The following is a 23,250-nucleotide window of genomic DNA, read 5'->3' on the forward strand; positions in this document are numbered from 1 at the left end:
GGGAAGTGGGGTGAGAGGGAGGAGGCAAGGAGAGGCCTCAGGTAGGAAAAGTAGCAGAGCTGGCTCAGGGAGGGCGGAAAGGCTTCAAGATCCCCTCTCACTTGCGCCCATCCGTGCTCCCAGTCTTCCTTCATTCCTAAATATTTCAGGCACAAATAGAACAAATACCACACATAGCAAAAATGACTTTTTGTTTATTGCAGTAGCTTGTGGGTGCTCCTGGGGTGTATGCAGAGGAATGGTGTCCTCAGCTCTGCGGGCCATTCTTAAGACCCTCGGGCTGTATGCAGGGGACAGGCCAGGCGCCTGGTAGGCCAGGACAGGAGTTTACTCGGCTGCCGCAGGCTGGGGGGTCTCCCGCCCACTCTCGGTGGACCCCTCCAGTCCGTTCTGCTCTGACCCCGGCTCAGGGTTCTCCAGAGCGTGCCGGGTGTCGGCTTGCCACAGCTGCACCAGGTCCGTGGGGGTCTTTCCTGCCTGGGGGAACCGAGAGGAGATCTGGTCACTGTTGAGAAGTCTGTCCCAGGAGGTGCCTCACCTATACCAGTGGCCTCCAGCTGGGAGCAACTGGCAATGTCTGGAGGCATCTTTGGTTATGACAACTTGGGGGTTGGGGGTACTTCTGGCATCTTGAGTAGAGGCCAGGGATGCTGCTCAAACATCCTATAATGCGCAGGACTCCCTCCACAACAGAAAATTTTCGTTTCAAAACCTGAGTAATGTCCAGATTAAGTCCTCATTTACACCTCCCCCTCATCTTCCTGATTTTCCCACTATCCCCTAGACCTTCCTCTTTTCTTTCATACAGCTAGCTTCTTTTTTAAAAAAATTGAAGTAGAGTTGATGTACAATATTACATAAGTTACAGGTGTACAATATCGTGATTCACAATTTTAAAGGTTATACCCCACTTATAGTTATTACAAAATATCAGTTATAGTCCCTGTGTTGTACAATATATCCTTGTAGCTTATTTTATACATAATAGTTGGTACCTCTTAATCTCCTACCCCTATGTTGTACTGCCCCCACCTCCTGCCAGCCTTTCTTGAGTTACGGTGCCCCCTTACTCAATTCTCCTCCCTTTTGTGATTGCTCTAGGCCCCAGAGAAGAGCTTTGACGAAGGGACATAGGATCCTAAAGAAACTAGGGAACCGCAGGAGCCAATACAGGACGCTAGGAATGATTGTACCAAGTGCTTAGCTTCCTTTCAGCTCTGTTTCTCCATAACTCTGGCCTCTCTGAGCCTGGACTTTAGGACCCACTGTGTTCTATTTGGAGGCCTTTGGGAAGTCCTCTTACTGACCCTCCTGGCTGTTTTCTGCACTTAGATTTTCTGGATGTAGAAAAGCATAGAGAGTTGGGAAGCTGGGTGGGCCCCCAATCCCCAGGGGCCCAGAGAAGCCCTCCACTGTGACAGCGTCCTGAGAGCGGGCCGGCCAAGTCTTGCTCAGTTCTGTCTTTCCTCCGAGTGCCCAGCACAGGGCCTGGGAGACCAGTGCACCCTGTTTACTGAATCAGGGAAGGAGGGAACTTACCAGGTTCTTGCTCATCATATCAGCCCCATGCAGGAGCAGCAGTTTGATGATTTTGTAGCGATTGAGCCTCACGGCATCGTGCAGGGCGCTGTCCCCTTCCTAGAACAAGTGTGACACTCAGCATGGTCCATGGGAGCATGTGGGAGCCCTCAGGGGGCACAGGGAGCCCCCTGCGGCAGGGCTGGGCAGGAGGGAACCCAGACACTCACTCTGTCTTTGGCATTGATGTCCAGGCCCAGGGATAGAAAGTGTTCCACGATCTCCACCTGCCCTGTCCGGACTGCCACATGCAGCGGGGTGCTCAGCAGCTGGGTGGGAGGAAGCAGAAAATGCTGGCTGAAGGGACCTGGGCTCTGATGCCTCTGAGGGTGGAGGGGCTGTCAACTCCAGCCTTCTCCCAAGGAGGGGGAAGGAACTCTGTAATTTCCCATCATCCTATCTGATGATCTAACTCTAAGGCATTACCTGCCACCTCCTCTGGGATGCCTTCTATGATTCCCCTCTCACTCAGATGTGAGCAACTGCTCACTCCTCTGCCCTTTTAAAATAATTATAATAGATGCCATTTATCAAGAGATGACTATGTGACGTAAAGAGCAAAAGCTTACAAAACATCAGTCTTATGTTAAATAAATAATTACTTGACATACATTTCCCCATCCAATACACACAAGAACTCTGCAAAGACATTTCATAGATGAGCAACAGAGGCTCAGAGGCCATCACCTGTTTAAGGTTGAATTCAAAATGGTGGATGGATAAAAGAGTGAACAGATGAATGAATCAATGGATGGATGGATGGATGGATGGATGGATAGACAAATAGAAGGATAATGAATGATTGCATGGGTGAACAAATCCTGCATCTTTTGGATGGTCCCAAAGTCACCAAGATAGTGGATTTCCTCTGCTCTTCCTGCTTCCATTCCCAGATGGTGGTCTCCAAGGATTTGCTGCTGATGTCAAGACCTACCCCTGGGCTCTGAGGCACCCCAGAAACCAAACTAGCTCACTAGCCACCTGCTTTCTGCTTTTCTGCCCTCTGCTTCCCTCCCCTCCACTCTGTCACCCCAATATCTGTGAGCATTATTGCCTCACCTTATCCCTCACATTGGTGTCTGCTCCTCGGCTCTGCAGGAGTCTCACCACCTCCAAGTGGCCCCCACGACAGGCCCAGTGCATGGCTGTGCAGTCCAGCTAGGACGGAAGGATGGAGACTCATTGCAGAGCTTCAGGGAAGAGCATGCCCTCAGGGAAAGGACCCCAGCCAAGAGGGCAGGGAGATATCCAGGGGAAGGGTCCAGGGAAGGACAGTGACACTCCAGTGGCTGGGCAGAGGGTGGAGTGGAGCCAGAGAACCCTTGGGGTCCATTAGTCCAAGCCAGATTTACAGACAAGGCTTGGGGAGGAGGTGGTGCCTGCACAAGTTCACACAACCCACTAGCGGTGGGGCCTGGCCCCCCAGGCAGTTTGTTTATGTCCCAGGTGGAAGGTCTGCAGGGACAGGGAGCTATTAGTGCTGGACCCACCTCCTGCCCGTCACCCAACACCTGCCCTCTTGCTCACCCGGTCCTGGAAATCCACAGTGGCCCCACTCTCCAGAAGCTTCTCAAGTATCTCCATGTGGCCCTCCAGGGAAGCTCGGTGCAGGGCAGTCCGGCGGAACTGTCCCCAGAGAAACAGTCAGGGCTCCAGCCTGACCCCAACATCCACCCAAGTTGAGACAGGGCTTATCCCAGCCCGATTCTGACCCCTGTGCTGGGTCCCCATATGGTCCACATTCTGCCAGCTCCTTCATGCTCTGTGGGGACCAGCCTTGGAGGCCTCCTATGCACTGGGGACCTTCTCACTGCCTCCTAAGCACACAAGCTGAACCAGGGCATGATGCAGGTGGGATTCCAGCCCAGTTCTCCTGGTCTTCGACTCTGTATTTGATTCCATCCTCTTTTCCCCCTAAATATCCAGGTATGTATTACTCTGGAGGTGGTTTAAGCTGGAAAGGGTCTCCTTAGAGACCTGTGTGGGGAAGGGAAGGGGTCATCCCATATTTTCTGAGGGGCCCCCTCTCAAAGGATACCAATGCCTGTTCTCAATCCACAAGGCACAGCTCTAAGAGGAGGCTGGCACAGGTGCAGGGCCCGAAAGAACATCACCTGATCACAGGTGTCAGGGGAACCCCCATCTGCCAGGAACTTCTCGATGACCTTCATCTTCCCCTCCACCGCAGCTTTCAGGAATGTCTCCTCGTCCACAGGGCCCGTCTGGAGGGCGTGAATGCAGTCATGGGGGGGCCGCCCAGAGGTGACCCGCGCCATCCTCCCCTCCCCCGGGTCCCCTTGCCCACACAGGTGTCCTCCCTAGGACGCTTACGATCTCCTCCGGCTCAGGTGGTGGCTCCTGGGAGGCTGCCAGGGCTTCCCGCTTCTTCTGCTTGCGTTTTTTCCGCAGCTGGATGAGGTTCTGGATGCCGCCCACATCGATGATCTCCCTCCGCAGGTCTAGAGATGTCTTCCGCACGCGCTCTTGGCCCTGCGTGGGGATAGCCCATTAACCCCACACTGGGTCACAGAGTGTGGGGTTTGGGGACCTCTGAGCTGAGCCGGAGGTGGAGGACAGGGAGCTCCTCTCAAGGAAGAAAGAATCCAGGTCTAACTCTGCCGCCCAGGACTAGGTGAAACCAATGAAACTGATACAGATGCCTCAGATCGGGGGACCAGGCAGGCCTGAGGGGGCTGCCTGGGAGTTGCCCAGTTTCAAGGCTCCACATAGGGTGGGGGATTGTTGAGGAAATCTCAAGGGCAGTTCTTAGCCCAGGCCTCCGGAACCAGCTCCTGATTCTCATCTTTCCCTGCAATTCTCTGCCTCTCTCCTTCCCTCCATCCCTCTCTCTTGTCATAAAAATAAGACAGAAACATGAAAGCCCTTCTCTCCCAAAGGTAACTTCTATCACAGCTCAGTTGATGCCCTTTCAGATGGGATCATCCTCCGCATTGTGGTCTGGAAACTGCTTTTCTCTGACCAGCATGGAGATCTCTCCTGTCAGCACACACAGCCTCCCCACATCCCATTACCACCTGCATCATGCCCTGTTGTATGGCTGCCCCATCACTGCCGCTTTCAAAATGAGTCCCCTGGGATCTTGGACACCTGCAGATTCTGACTCTGAAGGTGTGCAGAGGAAAACTTTACTCCCCCCCCCACACCTGCCCTTTTTCACTTCTAAGTTCTTTGGCTGGTCTAATAATTAAATTGATGTAAGACTGATTAATAGGAGAAACAAATTTAATTTCATGTGTATGATAGTCCATAAAAATATGAGACTCGAAGAAGTGATGAAGCAGGCAGCTTTTATACCTTTTAGACAAGGAAACAATAAATTTGTGAAGCACTGAAAAGACAAAGGAGTTTGGATTTGGAGGAGCTAATTAGTGAAGAAACAACAAGGTTTGTTTATACAGCCTTCTCAGCCCTGAATTCCCAATATTTGGTGATTAAGGATGTTCTCTACTTTCCTGATAGAGGGAGGCTAACTTCACATGGGAGATTATCTCCTACTTTCTGGGAAGAAAAGGAGGGTCAGTGTATTCTTCTTGCATTGGCTTTTTCTCAAATGACTTTAATTTAAAATAATCAGTATGCCCAAGTAGTATATTTGGGGGTGGCAAATATCCCCTTCACAAGTGTGGGGTGGGGCCAGGAGGCTGCATCGCTCACACCTCCCAGTGTTGCTGAGCTGCAGGTTCATGGACCACACTAGCAGGAGCAAGACTGTAACGGCCTGGCCTGTCTGCTGAGGGTGGATACTGGCCTCTCCTAGCACTTACCTTAACCTTTTGTAAGGACGGACTCTCAGGCCTGTGGTGCTTCTCATCCTCCAACACCAGCGTCTCCATGGGCAACTTCCGATGGGTGGTTCCTCGGAGTTTCTGGGGAACCAGGGAGAAGATGGGTTCCGGGATCTGCCTGCTGTGCCTAGGGGACTGGACAGCCTCCCCCATAACTAATTTAAGGGCACTTCCAAAAGTCGTCCTCCTGTGTGATCTCACAGCCCTTCACCTGCTCCACTCCTGTCTGGTCCAGGAGAGGCCAAGGAAAGAGCTGCACTCCCCACATCAGAGCTGGGCTCCCCAACTCAGCCTCAACCCCAACTCCAGTTCAAACACCTGCATATTGACAGCCCTGGGTCTCCAGCAAAACAGGATTAAGGGCTAGCAGAATGAGTTTTCATGAAATTAAATATATTCAATTTTTGTAACCACTAAGGTCTTTTGGGGGGTTAGGTTTAGGGGCATTTAAAAGTCACTTTGATAAAGTAATTGTGATAAATGATAAGTATTTTTTAATGGGCTTACTTGACAATATAAAACTTTGGGAACTCTGTCAGTTACCAACTTCTTTCCCTCAGATTTTCCTGATCTGTGAAATCCTAGGGCATGGAACCTGTTGCTCTCAAGGAATCTGAGGGGTGGGACCTACAGCTCTCCAGCTCTCAGCTTGAAGTGAACTCTAAGTATTAACCTTGGGTGTGTTAGTCGCTCAGTCATGTCCGACTCTTTGTGACCCCATGGACTGTAGCCTGCCAGGCTCCTCTGTCCATGGGATTCTCCAGGCAAGAATACTGGAGTGGATTGCCATTCCCTTCTCCAGGGGATCTTCCTGACCCAGGGATCGAACCCCAGTCTCCTGCATTGCAGGCAGATTCTTTACCATCTGAGCCACCAGGGAAGCCCCAAATGTTAACCTTCTCATTGTAATAATACAGGGGGGAAACTCTGTCAAGGCCTCCTCCCCATTTGTAGCTCCAGCTTGCCTGGACTACTTCCTTGTCGCCACCTCCTCTCTTCTAAAGGAAAACACTCTTTGTGAAGTGCGGACCCCCCTATCTCTGAAGTCCCCCCCTTGCCAGGATATTCACTCACGCTGGAGGGTGCTGAGTCCAGGTGGCAGCTGGGGAGGAATGACTCCCTATTTCAGAGTTCTCAGCTGCCTTTTGCACTCCAAGGGTTATACTCTTCAAGGGTCATTGAGGGCTGATTTTCCAGGGCTTTTTTTCAGATGTTTTATGGTCCACTGGCGCCTCCCTTCCATATGAAGTATACATGGTTTGAGGTTGCCCCAGGGCTGGCCTTGCCTGAAACACTGCATCTTTACCAGGGGACGAGGGATCGCCTAGGGCTTCAGCTACGACTGCATGTGGGATCTTGGCTGGCCCCTGGAGCATCTAGAGGATGGGTTGGTCTTAATCATCTTGACAACCGCAGCACCTGTGACAGAGGCTAGCACATAGTAGGTGCTCAGCAAGTTTTTGGAGAGTAAATGAGTGAATGAGTTCATGGATGATGGCAAGCAGGCTCAGCAGCTCTGCACACCTCCAAGTCTTCAGTGATGACCTAGCCCAGCAAAGCCCCCATCAAAGAGTCCCAGTCCCTGGGCTGGTCTCCGAGGTCCTCCTTCCCCACCCACCCCAAGAAAGGGGTGCAGGCTGGACATGAGGCTCTCCTCTAAGAATGCTGCTGGGCTGGGGCCTGGTGGGAATAACTGGGTCTCTACTGCTCACCAGTGCCTTACTCAGACTCCATAGCCCCTCGCTTCGGATTTGTCTCTGTGGACTGGCATGCAGCAGGTGTTCAAGAAATGTTTCCCGAATTGGGTGTTCCTTGATGAAACGTAACACAACAAAACTTCCACCTTACTTCATAGATGGTCGCATAGATGAAGTGAGAGAATGCCTGTCCACTTGTAGCACAGTGCCCGGCACGAAGGAGGCACTGGTGGCAAGGCTGGCTCTGTGGGCACCCAGGGTCCTGACAGCCTTGCCACTATATTTATTGGATGAATGAATGGATGAGGACTGCTCCCTGTCCTCTTGCTGAAGATCTCTGTGTCCGGTGGCAGCATTCCAGAAATGGTCCAGCAGCATGACTCACCCGCCTGGCCCTGGTGCTCATGCCCTTGGGGGAGTGAGAATGGCATTCCTGGAGATCCAGGGATGCCCCGCCTGGGACTCAGTGGGCTCAGTCCAAGCTCTTCCGAGATGAACCTGCCCTCCCTTCCCTAGGCCTCATGTCTTCTTCCACTGGAGTCCTGACCCTCCCCTCTTCCTCACTCCCATTCACTTTTCCTTTTATGAATGAAGTCTATAGGAGACGCTGGAGACCCAGGTTCAATTCCTGGCCCAGGAAGATCCTCTGGAGGAGGAAATGGCAGCACACTCCAGTATTCCTGCCTGGGAAATTCCATGGACAGAGGAGCCTGGTGGGCTACAGTCCATGGGGTCTCAAAAGAGTCAGACATGACTGAACGGCTGAGTGCACACACACACACACAACCTCTAAACGAATTTATCTCCTCCCTCCCATTCCTGGTAGGGCTAGTCTCTCCCCCTCCAAGTTCTTCTCAGGGCTGTCAGAGATGCCTTCCTAAAACAGGTCAGATGGCACCACTGTGCCTCACTCAACAACACGCAGTGGCTTCCCACTGCCACAGAGTATCTTTCACGTGGCCCTTGCCCGCTGGTTTGTGCCCTGCCTGCCTTCCCAGCCTCAGCCCCTACTGCCAGACTCCCTCCTGACAGTCACACCTGCCCTTTTCTTAGCCTGCAATACCCTCCCCAATCTGATCACCACTCGCCATCCTTGAAGGCCTGACTCAGTGCCCTCCTGTCCACAGAGAAGTCCTCAAGAGGGTCCGTGGTTGACATGATCACCCACATTTTGTGCTCCTTCATCCTGAGTTACACCTCTGTTTCACCCTCTCTCCACTCTGCCTTGTTTCTGAGTGGACTGTGCGCCTGACAAATGTCAGCTAAAATGAACACAGGGTTGGTAAGGGAGAGGCAGGGGCTGACCTTACTGAGCCCCTCATTCCTCCCAGCACCAGGCACTTGGCAGAGAAACTCCAGGTCAAGTATTCGTTTCCATCAAATGAACAGTGGGACCAGCCAGCCCACACCCTCCTCCCTTGCTTCTTTATTCCACAGAAAATGCAACTGTCCAGAGTCCCGTGCTCCGAGGCCTCCCCTGGTGTGGCTGATGGTCCTAGAAAACTCATGTTTCCTTCGCCAGCATCCCTTCCTCACTCTGTTCCCAGTCTTTATCCTTCTTCAGGGAACAAACACTGGAGCTTCTTTTGTCCCAGCCTCCCACCCAGCAGCTGGGGGATCTCGGGGCCCCGCACTCCCAGGCCGCATTTTGGCTGTCCTGCTCTGTGTAGCTTAGCCCGTCTTCTCAAGGCCCAAGTGAGCAGACAGGGTCTCGGGGAACCCAGTTTGGCTCGCCACTTGTCTCTCAAGATCTGGGGGCTAAAGCCTTCACTTCCCACTACCAACAACCCCCTCTCAGGAGCACCCTGGAATAGCACCCTTGAGGACACCTGTCTTCCTCCCTGCCAGGTATGGCAGCCAGGGTCTGCCTTCCCTTGACAGCAGAGCTGGGTGTCCCGAGAACCCCCTTGGGCCTCCACCTCAGCCCTACCTCATTCTCCTCCTCCTGTGCCAGCCGCTCCTCAATAAGCGCCGTGGCCCGCTGCACCTCCTCAGAATCCGCCATGGTGCCGTCGCAACCCGCCTCGGCAGGCCCCGGGGGCTTTATATGCCAGGGCCCCCACCCCCGCCCCGCTAGGCGCTTTTGCCATGAGCTCACTGGCCCAATTCTCCACCTGCCTCCCCGACCTGTCACCTTCACCCCAGGCAGCCCCAGGGCGCAGGGGGAAGGATGGGACAGTTGCAATGCCTAGCCCCTGGCCTATTAGAGTCGGAGGGCCCAGTGCCTTGAGAGTGGGGATTGCAGGAAGGAGCCTGCCCGGCGCCTGTCCTGAGTGCTCAGGCCCAGCTGGGCCTCAGCCAGGGCAGCCAGGCTGCTCCAAGGACCCGCTGGCTGCTCTTAGCCCTGATGGCAGTGCCACCTGCTGGATGCCTAGAAATCCTGCCCAGCCAGTGCCAGTGTGGGGACCCAAAAGCCAAATGTGGAAACCCAAGATAGACGTGCATTCCTAGGCTGTCCTGAGAACAGGCTCACTGGCTCTGGGGAGGCACAGGCGCTGTCTCCTCTGGGCTGCAGTGCTCGATGGGGAGTGGGGAGACAGGCCGGTGCCTCCCTCTGCCTGTAGCTCTCACAGGTCTTTGCATCTCTGGCGTCCCACAGCGCCCCCTAGTGAAGCATCGCTGCATTTGGCTGCAAGCCCACGTTGGGCGTGTGCTCAGTCATGTGCAACTCTTTGCGATCCCATGGACTGTAGCCCGCCAGCTTCCTTTGTCCATGAAATTTTCGCGGCAAGAATACTGGAGACGGTTGCCATTTCCTTCTCCAGGGGATCTTCCCGACACAGGGGTCGAATCCACAACTCTTGTGTCTCCTGCATTGGTAGGCGGTTTCTTCACCACTGCGCCGCCTGGGAAACCCATGAGTCCCTGACAAACCTCACCCATCTGTCTGTCTCAGGGGACCTCTGTGGGACTTAGAGAGCCTTGCTTCAAAAGAAGCCACCAAAAGGGCCAGAATGCAGTGCCAAGCCCTGCTGACAAGGACACCAGCTCCGGATGATTATCCTTCCCTCCCTGGTTACCCTGTCAGGCCGCCCTGACCGGTGGTCATGCTGAGAAAAAAAAAACTACTCCCAACCGGAGAAAGAGCAGACCTGCTTCGCTGAGTTCCACACCTGGATCTGTGGGAGCAAGCCCTGGGTCACCACAACCCAGATTTAACCTGCCAGTGACCCAAAGACGCCACAGCCCTGTGCTTCCGTGACACTCACGTGGCTTGCCCTAAGCCAAACAACTTTACCTAAGATGCCCCTCTCTGCTTACCTGCATGCTCTCCCTTAAGGAAGCACAAGACCTGGCTCCTTCTGCCCTCTGCTTCTCTTGGTGGCAAGCCAACACAGGCTCATCATCGGAATGTGTCAGATTACATTTCACTGTCATGTCACCGAGGGTACTATCTCCAGGACACTGCACATCCCCCAGTCCCAAGGGCCTGGCTCCAGGACTAGAGAGAGAAGCCAGCACCCTTGAGCTGCAAGAGCAGAGCAGCAGGTAACTAATGCTGCCCAAGGTGCCACCTTGGCTTTCAAAGTGAGTTCACATCCTTTATCCCATTGAAACCTGCCAGCAATGGAGGGAGGGGGCAGGGCAGGTGGCACCATCTCCACTTGAAAGATAATCAAAGCGGGCTCAGAGGTTAAGTGGGTTTTCCTGAGGACCCAAGAGAACGCAGGCCTGAACACCAGCAGTTCACGGCTTGCTTCACCATACACTGCGGTGCCCAGAGCTGCTGGGTAGGGTGTACACCCACCTGCTCCACCCCCCTGAACTGGCTCCAGGCTCCACAGAGCCGCAGGAGAACCCAGAGTCAAAGCCAGGCAAGCAAGAAGGAAGGAGCAAAAGGCTTTATTGATAAATATGCAGATATGTCTGTACACAGGGACCTGCCGTGGGGCCATGACCAGGCTGCAGACCCCCACCGCCAGGGTTACAGCCAGGAGATGGCCCTGCACAGACCCCCGGCCACAACTGCCCAGCCACTGCCTCCTCTCTGCCAACTGTGCCGGGGGCTGGGAGAGGCAGAGGCCAGCCTCAGGCTCCTGGCCCCTGGGGCTCACGCGTGGTCCCCTCCCCTCCAGGCCACTGGCCCTGTGCCCAGGGCAGTCAGGGGAGGGAGACAGCAGCTGCTTCAGACCCTGAGCAGAAAACCGGAGTGAGCACAGCCATCAGCACCAGAGGAGATCTGGGCTCCAGGGGCCTCCAGGCTGGCCCTTGTGGCTTGAACCTGCCTCGGGAGAGAGAGACCGGGTGGAGGGCCCTGGTTGCCTTTTCTCTGACAAAGCTGGCAAGGCCGGTGTGTGGCAGCACACTCTTTCCTGGGTGCCGAGCACTGGTGGCCTGTGGTGTCCCTGGGAAGCAGGGTCCTCTCAGGGCTTGCCCAGCAGCCATACATGAGAGGTGCCCCCGAAGAAAAGGACAGCTCTCAAAGGCAGCGGCAGGGTGGGGGGGCCTAGTGCTCCAGGCGGGAGGCCTCTCGGCCCTGCAGAGCGCTCCCTGGCCTCTCTGCCCAGGGGTGCGTGGGCTCCTCAGTCCTGGGGCGGCGGGGGCTGGTTGATGATGACCTGGATGACAAAATCTTTCTGGATCTTGGTTTCCTGGAGCCGCGTGCGGTCTGTGAGCAGCTTTCCGGAGAAAAACCATCGCTGCCAGGATGGCTCGATGCCCTCCTGGGTGTGCAGCTGCCTCTTGAGCTGCCCCACCGTGTCGGGCAGGCTGGCACTGAGCCTCACGTCCTTGCCCGTGGAGAGGCGCACCTTCAGCGGGAACTCTCGGCGCACGCTGGGGGTGGGCTCGGGGGGCTCCAGACTCTCCTCTTCAGTGTGCTCCAGAAGCAGGTTCACAGGTGGCGACAGGCAGTAGATGGGGAGTTGGTAACGATTGCCCAGCTCGTCATAGCATTCACAGAGGGTGCCTGTGGGAAAGGCAGGGTGGTCAGAGTTGGCTCGGGGACCCACTGACATGGATTAACTTGTGTCCCCTCCATCATATTCATACATTGAAGCCCTAACCCTCAGCACCACTGTACTTGGAGATAGGGGTCTATATGGGAGCAATTATGGTTAAAGAGAAGTCGCTCAGTTGTGTCCGACTCTTTGAGACCCCATGGACTGCAGCCTACCACGCTCCTTCATCCATGGGACTTTCCAGGCAAGAGTACTGGAGTGGGTTGCCATTTCCTTCTCCAGGGGATCTTCCCGACCCAGGGATCGAACCTAGGTCTCCCGAATTGCGGACAGATGCTTTATCGTCTGAGCCACCAGGGAAGCAATTATGGTTAAGTGAGGTCATTTTGGTGAGGCCTTGATCCAGGGGGATAAATGCCCTTATAAGAAGAGATACCAGAGAGCTCTCTCTCTCTTCTCCCACAATGAGGACTTAGTGAGCAGGTGGCATGTACAAGCCAGGAAGACAGTTCTCACCAAAACCCAAATCAGCTGCCACTTTGATCTTGGGCTTCTCAGACCAAATTTCTGTTGTTTAATGAGCCACCCAGTCTGCAATATTTTGCTATAGCAGACTGAGCAGACAAATATACCTGTCATGGTCACCCCACAGTCCTCAAACCCACCCTACAGTCAGGTCTTGTACAGCCAGTGGGGGCCTGAGATAGAGTCAGGAAGACCTGGGCTGACATTCTGGCTCCACCAGGTTCTGGCTCATTCAACTCTAGCAAATTACTTTTCATTTGTTCATTCAACAACCCCTTCCTGAGCATATGTGCTAGGTGCTGGCGTTATAAGGATGAATGAAATAGCATAGACCCTGCTCTTCATGACTCATACCTAGCGGGCCTCAATCTTCTTACTGGTACAATGTATTGCACGTAGTAATATATTTCCTGCATCTTAAGCACCTACTACGTGCTGAGACTGGACTAAATGATGTTATCTGTACCTTGTTGAATCCTAACACCCATCCTGTGAGGTAGGTATCCCCACTTTATAACTGTTAAGTCACTTGGGCTTTAAATTCGAGAAGCTCAAGGTCACATAGCTTGGAAAGAGACATGGTTAAAACCCAGTTTCTGACTCTATAGAGTTTCCACTGTTATTCTCTGCTTTACACAGCCTCAGGGGCTGTTATGAACTAAATGAAATGATGCGACAGAAGCTTCTAGCTCGGTGCCCAGCATATAATAATACTCAACAGAAGGCTGGTACCTGAGGTGTGCTAGGATCCCAAAGGGCCCCAAGTAATCTTTAACTTGCTCTCATCGCACTGCCCAGAGGTGTGTTCTTGTCTTTCCACATCCTCCTTAGGCAAGCAGGGACTGTGTTCTCATATTCTTGGTGTCCCGCTCCTGGTCTATGCTCGTAACGGTTACTTGAATGAACAAATTCAAGCTACACTCGCCACCCACAGCCTGCATGGAAGCACCTGACATGGGGCTTGCTGCTGGCTCTTCCACCCTGACAGCCCCCTTGCTCTGGTGGAGACAGCCCCTGCCCTGCCCACTGACCATGGGGCAAGGTGATGCTGGCTCCATCCAGGATGGCCTGAGCCAGCTCGTGGTCGTTGGCCTCGGCCGCGTAGGCGGCAGCCTTGAGGGCATCCCAGATCTCCTTGCGGCCCTCGAAGGCGGGTGCTGTGTCCCAGAACTCATCCCTCTTGCTCCGCAGCTGCCCATCGGTCATCGGGTAGTCGCTCTTCCACTTCAGCCGCTCCTTCTTCAGGGGCTCGTTGCGTCCTGGGCAGGACAGAAGGGAGAAGCTCTGCATGTGGAAAGCCAGGACTGTAGTCCGCCCTCTCCCAGCCCAGCCTCCCCAGTCCTCACTGCTGTGGTTCCTAAGCATTCGGGTCTCTGGGCCCCTTCCTGGACTCAGGGAAGAGTCTGGAAACTGTACAAATGCCTCCTGGGGGTGAAAACCCCTTTTGTCAGCAAAGCATATACTGCCTTTGTTGCTGCTGTTTAAGTCTTAATTTTACTCTCTTTCTTTGATTATAAAATACAACATGTTCAGTATTTTAAAAATCTGGAAAAAATGTAGTTGTGTCAAAAAACAAAAAAATAACTGCGACCATTTTTGGACCCAGCTTGCGCCAGATCACAGGCTAGGCATTTTAGACTCAAAATGACCCAATAGATGGGGAAACTAAGACTCAGAGAGCTTGTCATTGGTCTAAAGCCCCACAGGTACCAATTTAATGCCAGGTTTTCTGAATCAGAAGGTCACTCTCTGACCACTGTCTGTACCATGCTGCCATTGGAGAAAACTTACTCAAGAATTCCACCATTTAGAAGTGACCATTGCTGGGGCTTCCCTGGTGGCTCACTGGTACAGAACCTGTCTACCAATGCAGGGGATATGGGTTCAATTCCTGATCCAAGAAGATCCCACATGCCACGGAGCAACTAAGCCAATAGGCTACAACTAATGAGCCTATGCTCTAGAGGGTAGGGGCTGCAACCACTGAAGCCCAAGTGCCCCAGGGCTCATGCTCTGCAACGGGGAAGCCACCGCAAAGAGAAGCCTGACCACCACAACTAAAGAGTACTTCCCCTGCTTGCCGCAACTACAGAAAGCCCACGCAGCAACGAAGACCCAGCACAGCCAAAAATAAATACATATAATTTTTTTAAAAAAGAAGTAACCACTGCTGACACTTAGACACATTTCCTTTCAGCTCCCTTTCCTCACTTTTCTCAATAGAGCTGGAGTTCTAAATAGAGTTTTAAAAACAAAAAACAACTTATTTTAAAAATAATCCTTGTTATAGAAAAGGATTTAACTGTTTCTGTGCCAGTATACAACTTGCTGTTTATTTCACACTTATATTACTATCCATGTATATTCCCATGACTAAAAATAATAAACATTTATACTGTCTTGTTACTAATATTCCACCATAAAGTTACAAAGAAGTTTTCTGAATGGTAACCAACCAACCAAAAAACCCCTGCAGCACTGTAAGAAGAAAACAATTCTGTGAAATGTCACGGTTCTTGTTACCCAGCCCCAAGTGACCCCCAAGACAACTCCGGACCAAGGTCAAGACTTGAGGGCAGAAGCATCTCTCAAAGGCTTTAAGAAGCTCAGTCATCTCAAAGCTGAAGGCAGAATGAGCCACATGGGTGAGGTCGAAAGCACTCGGCTCCTGTTACAACTCAGATCCTAGGAAAGATGGGGAACTAAAGCTGGGGCAGGACCCCTGGGCTGGAGCAGAAGAGGGGTTCCTCAGGGGAAGAGGAAGACATTCACTGTCTACCAACTGTGTGAAAGAAAACTTGTGGAAGCACTTTACCTACACACATCATCCCGTTTCACCCTTCTAATAGCTTGAGGTGGTAGGTATTATTATTGCTATTTCAGATGATGGGCCAGGCAGAGAGACTGAATGACTTGCCCTGCAGCCACACAGCAAGTGACAACAGAGTGCGGGTCCCACCGCAGGTCACACTGAATCCATACACGGCCCTCCTGTGGGTGTGCCACTACCTGTGCAGACAGAAAACTCTCAAGCCAGACGTTTAATCTGAAGTGTTCCTGGGTTAGCACAAGGAAATGCAAATCCTCTTTGTAGGAAAACAACTTCAAACCAGGCCTCAAAGAATTCCCGAGATGAAGTTCCAAGAAAAATAAATAATAAGGTCATAGTTTTTTTTTTTAATCAAAACGTACAAAGAAACAAGGCACTGTGAGCCCGAGCCAGCAAAAACAACAGGCAAGAGAATCAGACGCACAAAGACTTCAGATGCGGGATTTATCAGACACAAGGGATGAAATACCAAGTTTAAGAAATGAGAGCCTTAAAAATATGAACAGGGCATGGGAAAAACACCCACATAACTATCATCACAAGTATTCTGTGAGAGCAGTAGAAGAGAAACACTGGAGATTTTTCTTTACAATGGGCTATTGATCGACAGTGTTGGGACTACAGGTTCTCCATATAGAAAAACATGAAACAGGATCCCTACCTCACACCAGCCGCAAAAATCAAAGCCCAGGTGGATCAAAGGCTTAAGTGTGAATGCCAGAAAGGAGGCAGGAAGAAATAGAGGATGACAGAATTGTTCATGTGTTTTGTTGTGGAGTTTTGGCCTGGAGGTGTTTCTGCCTGGATCAATCAAATCTCCCTGCTTCATGATTTCTGAGTCCTTTTCTCTTTGGTCCTTGAGCATTGCTGTCTCCCTAACAAGAGCTTTGATCCCTCCAGATTCACAGGCTTTATGAAGTGACACCCTTGGGGCCTTGGCATATGGCACTTCTGCCCCTCCACCCAAGGACCCAGATGTCAGGACCTTTCAACTTCTTGGGCTCATTTCTGTAGTTTTCCCGTCTCCTTCCTCTTTGCCAGATGTCACTTCTTCCTGGTCTCGATCTAACTGCTGCTCCTTCTGGGTAGAGGTCAGGCCCAGCTAATGGGCCACTCCTAATCTCCTGAGGGTTGAGAAAGCTTTGTCAGCACTGTCAAAATTGAGAGCATCTGGTTCTAAGAAAGGGGTTTCCTAAAGAAGACAAGAGACTAGGCTTTGTTTGGGACATCTGTTGTTCCTGCTCAGATCCTCTACCCCACCGCCCGCCTTACTTACATGGTCAGGTTTTGATTTTGTCCCTGACAATTGAGGTTGTGACCTCAGGATACCTGAAGTGTAACTGTATGCATTCATCTCACTCTAATATAAACACAGCCCCATGGTGTCACCTTTGAAAGTTGTCACCTGAGGAGGCCCCACGTGCCTGGAGGAGGCTTTGCTTGCATACCTGGCCCTCAGAGTCCCCTCCCCTCCATACAGAGAACAGCATGCTTTCCTGTCTGTGCTGTCAGAGACACACTTCTCACCCCAGGATGGACACGACACCCGTAAGCTTCCCCAGGTATTAACTGCATCTGCATCACCCAAGACACAAAGGCTTAAAAGTTCCTCACGCACTCTGGTCCTTTTAGAATGATAATACTAGAAAATATTAGAATAGGGGGCGGTGGTAGGAAGGGGGAGGGTTGAAAGGGCAGCAGGAGTCCAGCCTTCTCAGCTGGCACTGCACCTCTTCACCAGCAGGGGGCAGTCACAGCGCCTCTGGGCCAGGGGCTAGCTCCCTTTGCAGTGAAATCAAACACAGCAACAAAGTACCCAGGAAAAGTTCTGCAGGTCCAAGTGAAGCACGTGTAAGAGACGTTGACAAAATGTCTGGATCCCTAAACACCAATGCTTACAATTTTAGACAAGATACAGACAAAACAGAAAAGAAAGCTTTTACTCTAAACATAGAAGCAAACTGATGATTAATAGTTTAAATTTCATTTCCCTAATGTCTTATCCTTAAAAATACTGGGCAGTGGAAAGGGTGTGAACACTTTTATATGTGGTACAAATTGATACAAACTTTCTGGAGGGCATTGGCTATGATACCAAAAGAACTTAAAAGTGTGTATCCCTTTGGGTCAGTGATCTGGTTTCTCAAGTGAAAGTGGCTCAGTCGTGTCCAACTCTTTGCGACCCCATGGACTATACAGTCCATGGAATTCTCTAGGCCAGAATACTAGAGTGGGTAGCCTTTCCCTTCTTCAGGGGATATTCCCAACCCAGGGATTGAACCCAGGTCTCCTGCACTGCAGGAGAATTCTTTACCAGCTGAGCCACCAGGGAAGTCCAAGAATATTGGAGTGGGTAGTCTATCCCTTCTCCAGTTGATCTTCTGGACCCAGGAATCGAATTGGGGTCTCCTGCGTTGTAGGCAGATTCTTTACCAACTGAGCTATCAGGGAAGCCCTTGGTGTCTAAGAAAGTATTCAAAGAAAATAATCACAAGTGTGTGGCGGAAGTTCATCTACAAAGCTGTTTAGCTCAGCCTGGTTTTCTAGAAATAAACTCAGTGCACAGGAGAGAGGCTACATCATATCTGTGCATCTCTGGCAGCCACTCTACGATGGGGCGGAAGGAGGCTAAGTGGCATGGGGAAAGGTCCTTGATACAGTGAGACGCAGGTTTAGGAGAACAGGAAGTGTTCTGTGCTCCAGCTTTTATTTCTAAAAATATATGTAAAATGATATATATATATTAAAAAGACTGGAAGGATTTATACCAAAATGTTTCATTATATCTGATTGGCAGTTACCAATGATTTTTTTTTTTTGCTATTTTCCAAATTTCTAACAATAAACATTTATTACTTTAGTAATAAGATTAAGAAAACTGTTAACAATGAAAGCTGTTAACAAGGAAAAGGGGTACATAAAGTTCCGAGGACAAGCCACAGAAAAGTAGGAAGATTCTGGGGTGCCAAGGGGTGGGGTTTGAGGGTGGTGGAGAACTGGAGAACCCAAGGCCCACGGCCTCTACAATTTCAGTTCCTGGCAGCTCTAGGTGACTCTGTTCAGGGCCAGGCAGGCTCTGCTGGTTTCGACAGCAGCAGCAGCAGCATCTAGGGGCCTCCACCTGTGTCTCCACCTGTCCTAGATAAGCTCCAGGTCAAAGACAGAGTAACAGAAATGGTCCTTATCCCCCGTGAAGTTGACAAAAGAGAGATTAAAAAACCACAAAATAAAAGATCAAGGTACCTGCTTGTCTGGGGAGGGATAAAATGCCCACGATGATCCTGGGTTTCTGTGATTGTGGTGAGCAGGGAACTGAGAAGAGAATGTAAGTTTCTGAGTAGAGGCAAAAGCTGGGGTCTTGAAGGGTTGCCTGAAACACCATCGGTGTCAGGACCAGAGCTGGAGGGCGAGGCTGAGGTACACACTCAATTCTGATTGACGAACCCCACACCGAACACAGCAAAACAGAAGTGGAGCTGGCATGCTCATCCACACCCAAACATCAGCAGGTTCAACGGATCGCCTCCAGAGTCGCTGCTGAGAGCAGATTCAGAGGGTAAAGAAAGAAGAAAACAGAGGGCACGATGTCTGAGTCGGGGGAGGATAATGATGGTGGACGCTGTGGTTTGGCCAGATAATGAATGGTGTCTGGTCATATATCACCCCCAGGGGAGGGTACTGAAAGGAAAGTGGGAGAGAGAACATTAAAGGTCCTTTCCAATTTGCATAGAGCTGGAGTGCCTCTATGAGCATGTGTGCACGCACGTGTGTGTGTGTGTGTGTGTGTGAGATTCACACTACTTAATTCAGAAGAACTACACAAGAGGGGGTTCTCAAGAACCCATGGAAGGACAATGGGGCTGCTTCCTGGCTGCTTCCCTCTGAACCATCGTGGCCCAGGTTCTCAGCAAGTGTCTGCTGAGTTGAAAATGGAACTGACAAATGCACAGTGAACGGGGTGGGAGGGCAGTGGAGGAATCACAGCTGAGATCAGCAGTGGGAAGCTGGGAGAACTGGGAGAAAGGCCTGCTGTGAGGGAAAAATCAGGCAGTCCCTTCACTCGTTCATCTCAGACTCCGAGAGATCCTTGTCGTGGCTTCGGGGATTGGCACACCTGAGCCACTGGGGAGTGACACCAAGCCTGAGACCAGCCAAGGGAACCAGAGATTTCCCAGGACAGTCAGTCCACCCAAGCCGGCAGACGGCCCTATTTATACCTGCAGCAATCCCCAAGCTCTATTTCCACACTCGTTTACCAAGCTCCAGCCCCAGGTCCCTGCTCCAAGGCTGGGGCCAGCAGTGTTTTCCCCAGAGGCAATGATTGTGTGACAAGCCTGGGCATGCTTAGGCTGGTGGGAGAGATGAGGCTCCAGGCAGAAGGACAAGGGACAAGGGCCTCCCCATCCCAACAGCCTGGGCTGCAATGGCCCTCTGACCAGGATGCAGACTCAAGTCTCTCCTCCCTTCCCCTTCCGCCCTGGCAAGCAGAGCAGGGCTGCAGGGGGCTGGAGAGATGTGGCTGAAGTACCGCACCTGGCAGAGGGGAAAGGGAAAGGGAAATCGCTCAGTCGTGTCCGACTCTTTGCGACCCTGTGGACTGTAGCCTACCAGGCTCCTTCGTCCATGGGATTCTCCAGGCAAGAATACTGGAGTGGTTTGCCATTTCCTTCTCCAGGGGAGGCAGAGGGGATAAGAGGTCCAAAAGAACAGCGGGCCCAGAAAAGGATCAGCCTGGCCAAGGAGGGTGCAGGCAGGGGAAGCGGAGCCCAGGTAATCCCTTCAGGAAGCTCGGTATTTATAGTCAGCCTTAACCTAGGATGACCCTCAGAGCCTGGGTAACCTTCGAAAGGAAAGTGCTGGCCCAGCTCTGCTCAGCTGGGGCCTCCCCACGTGGCCTCTTTACAGCCTGGGCCCATCTTTCCCATTCATTCCCTCAGGCCTAGCTCCAGGCTTCAGGGAGGGAATGGGGTGGGGCCAGTTGCTAAGTGACAGCCCAGGTTTCCTAAACTGCAACACTTCCTAGGACACGTCTGGTCTCAGGGGTCCTGGGCAGGGTTGAAGGACTCGAGGCTCCTCTGGGAGCCCTGAACTCAGCTCTGTGATGGCACCCTGCCTGGGGCAACTGCAGTTCCCTGAGATGGTCCAGTCTTCCCCCGTGAGGCTGGGACCACCTCAAGTCCATCACTAGGATCCTGGGGGCAGGCACACCAGCAGGTCTCAGCCACTGTTTGCCCAATAAGCAAGTGAATGAAGTGAAAGAGCTGTTGAGGAAAAGCGGGAGGAACTGGGGAGGCAGAGGCCAGATCAGAGATGGGGGAGCAGAAGGGATCTGCTAGAAGAAATCCCAGGAAGGGAGAGAGGTAAAAGACAGGGGGTGGCAGGCCAGGAGGGACAAAACCAGTTCCTGAGGTGTCCAGTGAGGAAACCCGCTGGAGGACACGGGCCTGGATGTCAGAAACCATGCCCAGTGAGGGCCTGGAACCTTCGTGGCAATGGGAGAGACGAAAGTGCAGCCAAGGAAAATAAACTTACCCAGAGGCCCCCTGCTTGGGTGTGGACAAGGGGGGCACACAGAACCGTGGAGACAGTGTATGCTTTCACTGTAGTTGCCCACAGTGCACACATTTACTGAGTTGTGCTCAGGGGAGCAGGCCCTGCATCTGCTCTCCGCTCTGTGCCCCCAGCCCAGGGCCCCTGGCAGCAGGGCCAGGCAAGGCAAAAAGAACCATCCCAGGTTGGGCTCTGATCAACTCTCACCCTGACCTGAGCTGACTTCTCCCAGCTGCCCTCCATCCCATTTCCCGAGGGAAAAATTGGCCTTTCTGAGCTCTACAAACAGAACCCCCAAGTCCCTAGGGCCTACTCTGGGATCCAGGCTGCCATACAACCAACAGCTCCTTTTCTGGGGCTGGCTAGGGAAGAATGATGTATTTCATAAGCAGAGTTAGCACATCAGGTGTTTCAGAAATGACAGTAGGTCTGCTTGTTTCAAGTTCATATGAATTAGAAAAAATACCAAAACCTCAAAACCCAGCTTGTTCCTTTCTTATAGTTAATATATTCCCATCCTCATCATGTGCTGATTTTTACTCCCAGGTGTAACAAAGTCCTGGCCTGAATGTGAATAGTCCCAGGACTACCAGCTCTAGGAGGAACCTAATTACAGATGATTGTGAGTTACCAGACACTTTATAGCAAAGACTCCCTCCCCAACCTGGCTACTCACGTATGCATGGGGGCTTCAGAGATGGACGGTGTGGGGGTGGGGACAGCCTTGGTTACTGACCACCTGTGTGAGTGCAGGGACCCACCTCATCACTCTAAGCCTCAGTGTTCCCGTCTGTGAAGAGGACGTAACTGCCACCTCATGGGATTGCTCTAAGGATTACAGAGACCACTCTGCCTGGTACTTAGTAAAAGACAGTAACTATTGTAATTAGTAATCAAGCCAAGTCAGTAATGCTCATTACCTTTATGCAATGAACAGAATGAAAGGTTATCATATTTTTTTTCTTTTTTCCATAAAGTTGCTGTGATTTTGAAAAGTTTGAAAACTCCTGCTATAGGGAACTCCTGGTCTCTATCTTGTCTTATGCAGGAGGATGCAGGGGGTTAAATGAGGTTAAGTTTGACAGGGACAAAGAGAGGGTTTGATGGATGTTTGCTTCCCTGTGAGGCTGCACAGCACAGGGTCAGCACTTTTCCTGGGGCAGGACAGTGAGGATGGTGGCTAATAAATAAAACAGGAACTCCCCAGAGGTTGCTGGAAAGGTTTCCGGTGTCTGGCCAGCTCCCCTTGCTACCTCAGGACTCTAGACAGGAGAGACAGGTCACCTCTGCTACTGTTTTCCACAGCCCTGCAGTCAGGGAGGGAGGGTCCCTGCAGCGAGGATCCACACCAGCACCAGCTTGGCAGCCGGGTGCCTAGAGGCACAGACTCGGTCGCCCTGGATGTCAACTGCCACCAGTGCTACTCACACCTGCGCCACTCCATCAGGCCGGGTTCCCCTGAGCATGACAGAATCCTGAAGCCAGGAGTGACCTTTAAGTCATTTACCCAAGACTCTTCATTCTACAGATGAGGATGAGGCTCGGGGGGGGGGGGGGGTCATGTGACCTGTCCCATACCCCACAGCCTTTGCCTGTGTGTATGTCAGGGTGGGGGTTCGAGGGGTAGGTAAATTGTTTCTAGCAAACTACTCCACTGCCAGTGAAAGCTGAATTATAACTACAACGTTAAAACATCGAGAGTTTGACCCAAAGATAATGAATACTCTGATAGGAAAAGCAGCGAGCAGAACACACTGCAGGAACAAGAGTGAAGGAGTTAAGAGGTGGTCTGACCTTTCCTGTCCTCACCAGGAAAGAAAGGACTCTAAGAGCTGGGCCCTCCCAGGACACTAGGGCCTGACCGGGCATCCACATCTCCTGCGGGCTTGACAGAAACACAGACTCGGGCACTAGCCCAAGACTCTTAAGTCCGCATGGCTGGTTTGGGGCTCAGTGATGCAGACCAGGAGCAATTCAGACTGTGAGGGCACTTCCAGACACGCTCACTGCCAGGAGGAAACCTATTCCAGTGTCGAATGGATCAAGCGGTTAGAAAGCTAAGTGTTATAGTCACCCTTCACTGAGCACCAACTAAGGAGCAGGCAGGAGGACAGAGAAACACAGAGACTGAAAGTCAAGATTCTGGAGTCAGAGAGACTGGGGTTTAAACATCAGCCCTGACATCAATCAGCGGAGTGACCTTGGGTAAACGCCTTAAACTTTCTAGCCTCCCCTTCTGAGAAGCAGGGAGTTAATTACAGCCCACTTCTTAGGGAGGTTGGGAGGACTGAAAATATATACATATATATTCATTAGCTAATAGGCTCAAGATTATATATAATAAATCAACTGACTTAAGCCCC

General features: G+C 51.9%; 2 protein-coding genes across 12 annotated transcripts in view; both read right to left on the reverse strand.

Annotated features, from left to right (window-relative positions):
- Nucleotides 1–174: 174 nt before the first annotated feature.
- On the reverse strand, nt 175–9,102 carry ANKRD2 (ankyrin repeat domain 2). Its single transcript, XM_081550364.1, has 9 exons — nt 9,012–9,102; nt 5,364–5,465; nt 3,910–4,068; nt 3,693–3,800; nt 3,106–3,204; nt 2,638–2,736; nt 1,749–1,847; nt 1,540–1,638; nt 175–477 (listed from the first exon to the last, which is right to left on the reverse strand). Exons 1-9 carry the CDS (start codon nt 9,084–9,086, stop codon nt 328–330), a joined length of 990 nt encoding a protein of 329 aa, XP_081406490.1. The 5' UTR covers nt 9,087–9,102; the 3' UTR covers nt 175–327.
- Nucleotides 9,103–10,908: 1,806 nt separating this feature from the next.
- The window catches only part of UBTD1 (ubiquitin domain containing 1), a 52,240-nt gene continuing 39,898 nt past the window's right edge, over nt 10,909–23,250 (reverse strand). For 4 of the 11 annotated variants that reach the window (XM_081550222.1, XM_081550190.1, XM_081550175.1 and 1 more), the window contains 3 exons: nt 16,323–16,461; nt 13,539–13,766; nt 10,909–11,990 (listed from right to left, as the gene is read on the reverse strand). In XM_081550222.1, coding sequence (XP_081406348.1) covers nt 11,605–11,990; nt 13,539–13,713 — 561 coding nt within the window. In that variant the 5' untranslated portion in view covers nt 13,714–13,766; nt 16,323–16,461 and the 3' untranslated portion in view covers nt 10,909–11,604. Of the gene's footprint in view, nt 11,991–13,538; nt 13,792–16,322; nt 16,462–17,651; nt 17,801–18,580; nt 18,650–18,762; nt 18,875–23,250 lie in introns of all 11 variants that reach the window. The other 7 variants (XM_081550230.1, XM_081550198.1, XM_081550183.1 and 4 more) reach the window with 5 other exon arrangements.

This window comes from Giraffa tippelskirchi, chromosome 2 (assembly GCF_054371585.1).
Source record: "Giraffa tippelskirchi isolate mGirTip1 chromosome 2, T2T-mGirTip1v1.2.pri, whole genome shotgun sequence".
NCBI lineage: Eukaryota > Metazoa > Chordata > Mammalia > Artiodactyla > Giraffidae > Giraffa > Giraffa tippelskirchi.

Coding starts and splice junctions, on each gene's coding strand:
- ANKRD2 (XM_081550364.1), bottom strand. CDS start 9,086: ATGGCGGATTCTGAGGAGGTGCAGCGGGCCACGGCGCTTATTGAGGAG. Junction 3,801..3,909: donor CACCTGAGCCGGAGGAGATC/GTAAGCGTCCTA, acceptor CACGCCCTCCAG/ACGGGCCCTGTGGACGAGGA. Junction 478..1,539: donor ATATGATGAGCAAGAACCTG/GTAAGTTCCCTC, acceptor CGGTTCCCCCAG/GCAGGAAAGACCCCCACGGA.